The 8913-nt window shown below is 43.0% G+C and overlaps 1 protein-coding gene across 2 annotated transcripts; it reads right to left on the bottom strand.

Annotated features, from left to right (window-relative positions):
- Positions 1–1770: 1770 nt before the first annotated feature.
- Positions 1771–5853, bottom strand: LOC100691191 (ras-related protein Rab-33B). Of its 2 annotated transcripts, none has more exons than XM_003448018.5 (3): positions 5343–5853; positions 2350–2528; positions 1771–2262 (listed from the first exon to the last, which is right to left on the bottom strand). In XM_003448018.5, exons 1-3 carry the CDS (start codon positions 5559–5561, stop codon positions 1932–1934), a joined length of 729 nt encoding a protein of 242 aa, XP_003448066.1. In that variant the 5' UTR covers positions 5562–5853; the 3' UTR covers positions 1771–1931. The 2 variants fall into 2 exon arrangements, with proteins under 2 accessions (XP_003448066.1, XP_005470120.1); XM_005470063.4 differs by having other exon boundaries at positions 2350–2595; positions 5343–5506.
- Between the last annotated feature and the right edge of the window lie 3060 nt (positions 5854–8913).

The following is an 8913-nucleotide window of genomic DNA, read 5'->3' as shown; positions in this document are numbered from 1 at the left end:
TACATTTAAGCAGTTTTGCCCCAGAACCTCTAACTAATCTGATCTATCGGAAAAGAGCAGTTTAGATAAAACAATAAAAATTAATTTGACCTTTCTGTAATAAAGAAGCATATTCTGAAAACATTTAATGAAGCATCCGTTTATAAACAGCCTGAAATGTCTTGAGAAAAATACGTATTATTTTCCACATTCGGTGAGTCTGTACATGTTTACCACAAATCACAGATCTCAGAGGAAAGGCAAAACCCGCCATGTTTAATGGTTTTGTTTTTCCAATAAAGTGTCCAAATATTTTCACGCCTCCTTCTTCTCATCTAATTGGAAATATTGGAGTAAATTTTAACTTAACTACAAATTTCACTCTGTGACCCTTGGATGGGCTGCATGCTTGACACCCCTGGCACAGGATGATTTGACTCAAAGTTTTTAAGCACTGGAGAAACCAGAAGCAGAGATGTTTGTTTTCTTTTGAATATTATTGAACCAAATGACACGGTGACTCATTATGGTGAATGGAAGCACAGTGCCAGGGTTGGTGGGTGACAGTAGGAAGAAAAGACGTTGCACAACATCACACTAAGTTTGTTCTTTTGAGTAACAGAGTCAGTTTTTCCAAAGCCTGGAGTTATTTTTTGGTGCCATCACATCCCAGAGAAGACTCGCATCTTTGCAGCTGACATTTCCAAAACAAGGAAACTCACAGAAAGAACATCCAGACCAGCAGGGTCAAACTTAGAGCCCAGTTTGGTCTGGAGTGGGACAGGCCACTGAAACCACAGTACACACACCTGCACCGCTCTATGGGTTTACACTTTGAGTAATAAATACACAAAAGCTCATCAGTGAGCCTGATTGGACCCTTTGACCGGCTTGTTCTCTGTTTGACACCCCGATTGATACAGATAAATAGCACACATATCAGGATATATGAATTTGTAATTTTAGGGTAAACTGCTTTTTTAAGAGCTCATTCTCAGAGCTATGCACCTTGCTTCAATGCATCCAGTCATATTGGACATATTGGATCTGTGGTATCAGTTCCTGGGTGCACATTCAGTTTGAGTCAGTGAATAACAGCAGCTAAAGAAGCTGTAAGTTTAATGTGACTCGTGCCAGGTAGGAGTTTAGGATTTGGGCTGCTGCTCTGGGTCACAGAACTTTCTGTTAAATTCGGTGAAAGTTGAGCTGCTCGTAGACGATTGCATTACGTTGTATTTATGTCTGAGAAGTAATCGCCTGACACTTTCTAAATCCACAGTAATGGCTCCAAATTTTCATCGCTATTTACTCCGTGTTGGTATCCTTGGCAGCCCTGTTTCGGAGCTGTTATTTTACATGAATTAAACATGGCGTGGTAAAGCAGACCGTTATAATTCACGATCTGTCACGCGAGTGTATCAGAGTTCCTGATAAATTATCTCTCTAGCTTTAAATCAACTTGCAGAGTGGGCACAATGTGACGACAATGTGTGGATATCATGCATTTTTATTATTTTATTAATTGTAAAAACAGAAATAAAACACCTGTTTTTAGAGTCCTCGTCCTGCCGTGGTTTGCATATTTGTGCATACGTCACAGATGGAGATTACACACCTGTGCTCGTCCTGCAAAGCCTCCTCTCTCCTCGAGACGCACTGTAGGCACTGAGATACAAGAAGGAAAGAGGAGACAAGGAGGAACAAAACAGGGAAATGAGAAAGCCCTGAGCTCAGCCAGTGAGACCACACACGCTGAAAATAAACAGCGTCACTGCATCGAAAGCTCACTCGCATGTTTACATTCACAGTATTTTATTTTGCAGCTTTTGTAAACACTGAGATCACAAATATACACTAAATTTCCGAGTGGCACGTTTTGCATTTTTAAGAAGTTAAATATTAAAGTTCTGTGTGGGAGTGACTGGATTTGCATGTCCTCGTCCTCCTCACTCTCAGCAGCAGGCCATCGGCTCCTTCTCCGCCTTCTTCTTGTTAGCGAGTTTAAAGGAGCCGCTGTACGCCAGGGAATTCGCTGTCGGGAGTTTCTTCTGTCTCTTCAGCTTGAGGCTAACAGCGGTGACGATGTCCTCCACATTATCCTGCTGATACAGCGCCTGCTTGCTACCTTGCTGTCCGCTCATGCCTTTCTTTGGAAGATCCTTGGCGGATGTCTCAAAGAAGATCATGCCGTGGGCTTTGGAAAAGCTCATTGCCCGCTCCTGGCTCACCTGGCTGTCAGTCTTTTTGGGGTCACGGAGGTCGCTCTTATTGCCCACCAGGAATCTGAGAGGAGACGAGGAAATGAAAGGTCACAAAGAGTCTGGTCCAAGTTAAACAAACACTTTGCACACAGAGAACTGATGCAGGTACCTGGGTATGTCCTGGCCGAGGGAGTGCTGCCGGCATTCTTCTACCCAGGAAGTCATTCCGCTAAAGCTGGCAGGACAGGTGACATCATAAATGAAGAGCACCGCGTGGACGTTACGGTAGTAGTGTTGCACCATGGATTTACGAAAGCGCTCCTGTCCGGCTGTGTCCCACAGCTGGAGCTGATGTTGAGGAGGGGAAGTAAGAAAGGAAAGAAAGTGAGAGGCTGATTCTTCTTGAAGGCTGGTGCTGGCACAAACACGAGAAAAAGGACGGAAGGAACAGAGAGGAAGTGTTGAAATTCGTTAAAGTCAGTGACATGCACAGAGACGTACAATGAGTCATTTCTGAGAGGGAACCAAAAAAAGGAATAAACAAGCCGATCCTGTTTTTTGTTTTTAAACCAACGATTTCTCTTCAAGGCTTTGTCGAGGTTTATTCAAAGTTTCAAAACAGACCACCCTGACCCCTCAGACATACAGTCCTCATGTCCTCAGAAAAGACAGTAAAAAATAACAACATTAATGCAAAAATAGGGAAGAAACTTGACAAAGAGGGGCACGCAGACCAGGAGACATGGCACGCAAAAGAAAATCCTGAACAGAAATCTGTGGAGGAGCTCTGAAATGCCAAAGTTGGTGGCCCCTGGCCTTTCAAAGCCAGTCAACAGCTGAAACAGGAAATACATTAGCCAATCATCCCATTGCACTGCACGCCTTTACATGTGATCTTAGTAAAGATGGTGGTGAGTTTATTAATGTAACTTATTGGGGCTTATTGGATGCACAGCTCTTCAAGAGTTTTAAACCCGAAACAAAACATGCCATTTGTTCGGTTCTCCTGTGGGACGCAGCCATAACGGTGCAAACCTGTGTGCATGTGTTGTCGTTTAGGGGCTTCAAATAACTGTCTGGATTCGGACCAAGATGGCTGCTGAGCTGCAAACGGACAAAACCAAAGGGAGCCCAAGGGTTAGACGTGGCCTATAGACCAGACCTTCTCAATCTGGACACTGATGTCCTGCTACAGTCGATTTACCGGTCAATCTATTCTTGCCCACACCTATAACTGATAAGGAGTGGTTAGTAACACACTGAGGAGTGCTGGTTTTCTTTTAGAGACAGGGTGAGGAGCTCAGTCATTCAGGAGGAGCTCAGAGGACAGTTTCTACAGGGGCGCCTCCTGATGCCTCCCGACTGCTACATGAGGTATTTCAGGCATGCCGGAGGAGACCCACGAGGGCACGATGGAGAGTTTCTGCTTCTTAGATTGCTCAAAGGCACATCAGGTTTCACCTAGAGGAGCAGAAGGAAGTGAACGAGGTCTGGACATCTCTGCCTAAACTGCTTTCACGTAGATGGATGGATGCTTCATCAGCAACCTAAGCAGTGGTGCATATCAGACTTTAGACCAGATGTATGCCAAATTACATTTTGAGTTCAGTGATATTTTTATCCTCTAACTTTCATTTGAAGTTGTGATCTTTTTGGATTCAGTTGTTAGCACATTAGCTTCAGTGAGTAAGTCAGTTTGGGGTGGGGACTCTGGCCACTCCTGATCCCAGTGACCCCTTAAACAGAAGCAAGCATCCCAAGAACCCTACTGTTGGATCAAATCAGCATTAACAGGCGCAGTTTAAGCATATTCTTACTAAAATATATGAAAGTGTTTACTTCCTGAAACTTTTTGATAAATATCTGACATAATGTGTCAAAATCATATTTGAGTTTTTCTAGTGACCCCTGATATTGTGAACGTGAGGAATAGATGTTGGCATCCTGTGTGGATATATGCTTTCTAAAAAATTATTTTGCAGAAACTTCGGCACCACTTTGGAAGCCTCTCGTGTACAGAAGTTGAGTATTTTAGGTAATTAGATCTATGCTCTGAAGCTCCGAAAGCAACATTTAAAATATGCTTACTACCCACACCACCAGGATCTAGTCTTTACTTGTTGCCACAGAGCTGGGAGTCTGAACAGACCTGGGAGTCTGAACAGACCTGCTTGAGACAGGACCTGCAGTAGCTGCCTCTAAAGCTCTGAAACACTTCTCAATCATTTTGGAGCTGCTTATAGGAACATTACTAAAACATAAATGATTCATCCTGATTATCTGGTTTTCATTATCACTGAAATTCAGTTCAACTGAATCTTAGGAGTCGCCACCCGCTGGTCATTAGAAAGAATGTCCATTTTACGGTTTGACTGCACTGGATGGACCCGAAACACTTATGTCGACTGACTTGATCACGAACTTACGGTTTAAGATCCTGGGCTGTTGTTAAACTGTGTCAGATACTGGTAACTAAATGCACCGCTAAGCAAAAGGAAAAAAATATCCTAAGGTTACAAATCCTGTGTCACCACTCAGACACACTTCCTCTATCATGTGGTCATTTCAAAAGACAAACTGAGACTCACATTTTTAGTAAATACCGGATTCGATTTTCATTTCAACAAAACAAACAAACTTTCTCCACATCCTACAGCCTAAACATCTAATGTGTGTTTTTGTGGCTGTGGACGCTCGCAGTGATTTAGAGGCTGACACAGGCCTGCAAACACAAGCAGGTCTGCTGATTTTCTGCCATCCAGAGAATTTTTCAGTCGTCCAGTCTGGGACAAATAAGTGTGTGTTAATGCAGCAGAGCCACACTGCAGTGTAGACACTTACTGACAGCGATCCTGAGATCCAGGAGCTGACAGAGGAGATAAAAATGATTTAACTACACATAAACACGAGGGATCGAAGCCGTGGTTGTGTATTTTTCCTTTTATCATGAGGCTGATTTAAAAAAAAATACAAATGAACTCACAGAAATTATTTCTAAAACTTCAACAAACCGAAAAGTTACTTAATTGTTTGGGGATTTTCAAAATAAGAGAGTGTTAGCTATGCGTAAAAGTTGCCGTTCAGAACCCTCATCAGCGCAAATATCTCCAACTTGGTTCATTAATGCTTGTTGTTTAGTGCTGGATGACCGTCACCAGTTACCTTGATTTTCTCTCCATCGATTTCAAGAACTCTCTCCCGAAAGTCCACGCCGATGGTAGCCTCCGATCTGCAGGGAAACTCCCCGCCGCACAGTCGGTGGGTGAGGCAGGTTTTACCCACCCCGGAGTCTCCAATCACAAGCACCTTAAATGTCCGACAGCGGGTTAGCAGTGAGGAAACACTACCCAAAGAACCGGAAAACTCGAGAGACGAATCCATTTAGCCCGAGTCCTTCAAGGTAATAACAAAGCGCAAAAAATGCGCAGTTGGCTTCAAACGGCGTCTCCAAAGATGCAGCCTCTCCCCGTCTGACCAAAACTTCTGCAAACACAAAATCTTCTGCTGGTTTCGTAAACTTTTCCAAAATCTCCGTGCAGACTATCCACAGTGCTGCCCAGCGTGGGTGTGAGGAGGAGGACCCGGCGTTTCAGTGTGGTGATGAGGGTGGAGAGTTCAGGGTCTCAGCTTCCTGGCACATTAACGTGATTGGCTGATTTTAGTTCCTTTCCCTTTTAAGTGTCTGTGAAGGTTCTCAGTCATCCAGGTCATCGTAGTCAAAGGAGTTTGCAAAGAAAAGCGTCTGGACTTCTTTAAGTTGCTTGAAGACGTTTCACCTCTCATCCGAGAAGCTTCTTCAGTTCTAAGGTCAAATGGCCGAGAGTCCCAGATTTAAACCCAGTGGGAGTATCCCCCCCAAAGAGGGACAAAGGACCCCCTGGTGATCCTCTAATCACATAAGTGTTTTCACTTCACAACAGCGCGGGACATGGTGGTACCTTCTCCTGCCAGTGCTGGAAATGACAGGTCATCTTTTTTGGGGGGGTCAGAGGATAAAGAGGATAAAGGTGTCTCGTCTTCAGCACGATGCTGCCCCCTCCTGGTGGGCAAGTGACTCCGCATCCTGACCATTCATATCCATGAAGTTTGGTGGTTCCCTTTAATGCTCTGTTTCTTCATTTCTGGTTAATTATACTTTATATTGTACATAATACTTATGATGATTTGGTCAGGAATGACTCCTCACTCTGTGACAGCAGACGGCTACATTTTAAAAACTACTAGATTTTATAGGAATTTTAGGATAGCAGAGAAAAAAAAAACTTGTTGAGAATCACAGGTTTCCTGGTTTGTAACTGACAAGTGCACAAACATTAAAACTTTATTAAAATCACAGCTTTAAGTTAAATCAGTGTTTTGGAAGTGTTCAGTGCCAACATGATGGATCAGAGAGGAGGTCTACTTTTGTGTTTGGGAAAAAAAAAAAAAAAGGTGTTTTCAAAGGACTTTTTCTAGCATCTACACCAGGTTTTGCCATTCAAAAACTGCATGCTTGGATTAACCATCAAACATGATTAAAAAAAAATAATAATAAAAATAAAAAAAAAATACTGATTTTTCCCCCTCCTAAAAGGTTTTCACTCTTAGTGACCAGACATCATCTTCATTGTTACAGTAGGGAGCACTGACATCGCACACCAAGAGGGTCACAGGTTCAGGTTTTCAGTGTTCTCTGTGTGACTGTGAAGGCTCTGTTTGAGGATATTAGGCTATTTGGTGATTCTAAATTAACGTTCTCTAAATTAACGTGCCCTCTGACAGTTCGAGTAGGCTCCAGCAACCGTGAACTTCATAAGCGGTTTCAAAATAAAACATATTAGACTTCCCAAGCAAGGGAAGTCAACAATGTGGCTATAAAATGATTTCTTTAACCCGTTTTGTTAGGTGGGATTTGATGAAAATAAGTGAAAGCACAATTTTCTGTCAAATACAGTGTAAAAGCCTTTAAAGCACACAGTGTGATCATGCCTGTATGAGCAGGGAAAGGCTCCGATATAAAGTACCAAGACCTAATTGTGGGGTTTTCCCTACAACACATAAGCACTGATCAGCACAGAGAGGAAGCATAAAAGTCTGTTATCTGACAGAAGTCTGTGCATTGTTCTGTTGTTTTTGGCCATTTGATAAAGTACTTCTTTAAACTCTGTAACTTAAAACCAGCTTGTAAAAAACCTGGCCAAACATTTTCGTTTTTTTAAAAGCACAGTCCTGGTGAATTCCCTTTGGTACGAGGCCAAACCTGTTTGGTTAAAGTGCAGGAAAACCCCTGCACCTTCCTACTTTGTGACAGGTACGAAATCACCTTTGTTACCACTGAAGTGTCTCTAAATAAAGAGGTAGTGCTGACACGAAAGGGAAAGCCCTGGTGTTGGATAATCAAGCCAACACAGCAGTAACAACAACTGCAGTTTTTCTAAAGGCCACACGAGTCCACACAGACTTCGTCATGGTTGAGTTTGTGCTTGAATTTTCTGTGAATGAAATGTTTATATTGCATTAGTCCTTTATTCTGTCCAAGGTAGAGACGGAGATGCCCTCTTTCTCGTAAAGGCTGCTGCATTAAGATCACCGACAGGAAACTCTTCCTACTCTGATCTGAAATGTTCTCACTTGTCTTCTTTTTTATTATTATTGGGATTTTTAACACTTGACACTATGAAGCACCATTTGAAAAATCGTGAAAGCCATTTTATTTTATTTTATTGGTGAAACAGTCCTCCTGAAATAATCACACAGAACAAAATTTTTTGCAGGCGTGTGGATTTTCCTCCAGCTCACACAAAACAGGTGCTGCACATTCTTGATGTTTGGTTACCAAGCCCGCATCGATGTCAGAGGGCTTCATAACCCACTTCCACTCAAGGTTAGTTTGTTTGAAACAGCAGGTAAAACCTGGTCCTCACAAAAGCTTTACCTAACCCCTGCAAAGAAAACACGGGCAGCTCAGGGAGGCTAACAAGCATTTTTTTCCTGTTGGTTTTAATACAAAAATCCAGAGATATCATACATCACCATCTCAGATTTCATCTTTCACATTAGAACCAAAATCAGAGGAAGAAGGGGAAGAAAAACAAGATGTGGGGGTGGTACAGAAGAAGTAAAACAGCTTCCAGATGTTTGTACGTTTACTCGCCTTTGTTCAGGTCTTATTTTGGCAAAAGGGGGGCAGTGGATGTTGACTTCAGACTTTCAAAGTTAGCAGAGAAGATCCCTCTGAAAGCACTACAGGCTCGTAAACGCCTTCATCGAAAGAGTCTCTGTACATCATGCAGATAAAACCATTTCTAAAGAGCAACAACACAAGTGACTCTGCCTCGTCTGGAAAGCACCCGGGGCCAAACTCCTGTTACTAAATGTGCTGCATAAATAAAAGTGACCGCCCGGAGGCTCCGTGTAACCGCTTCAACCAGGTCCTGGAATTATTATCATCTGTAAGAGTGTCTGTGGTATTGCTTAGGTCTATCCATCTCTCTCAGAGCTATATAGAAAAGTTAAGAGTAGCTGTGTGTTTGAAACAGAACGCATCACACAATCTTTACAGTTTTTATTCTGTGCTACGAGGTGCTCCACGAGGACAGAGGGTTACGTGTTCCCATGTTGGACCTGGAACTGCGAGGGAAGCACTTTTTTAGGGGGGAAACTGTTCGACGTGCGAGGCGGCTTTCTCCGGCGTTTTACTTGAGTGAGCGTCACAGCAGATACAGAAACACCTGTGGTCGTCCTCAGTGTCCGT

The sequence above is a fragment of the Oreochromis niloticus genome, linkage group LG6 (assembly GCF_001858045.2).
Source record: "Oreochromis niloticus isolate F11D_XX linkage group LG6, O_niloticus_UMD_NMBU, whole genome shotgun sequence".
Classification (NCBI taxonomy): Eukaryota; Metazoa; Chordata; class Actinopteri; order Cichliformes; family Cichlidae; genus Oreochromis; species Oreochromis niloticus.
This window is presented reverse-complemented; position numbering and strand designations above follow the sequence as displayed.

Excerpts from the sequence above, each read along its gene's own strand:
- LOC100691191 (XM_003448018.5), bottom strand. The coding sequence starts at position 5,561 with ATGGATTCGTCTCTCGAGTTTTCCGGTTCTTTGGGTAGTGTTTCCTCA. Across the intron at positions 2,529-5,342 it reads TCGATGGAGAGAAAATCAAG|CTCCAGCTGTGGGACACAGC; the intron begins GTAACTGGTGAC and ends CCTCAACATCAG. Across the intron at positions 2,263-2,349 it reads CTCGGCCAGGACATACCCAG|ATTCCTGGTGGGCAATAAGA; the intron begins GTACCTGCATCA and ends GTCTCCTCTCAG.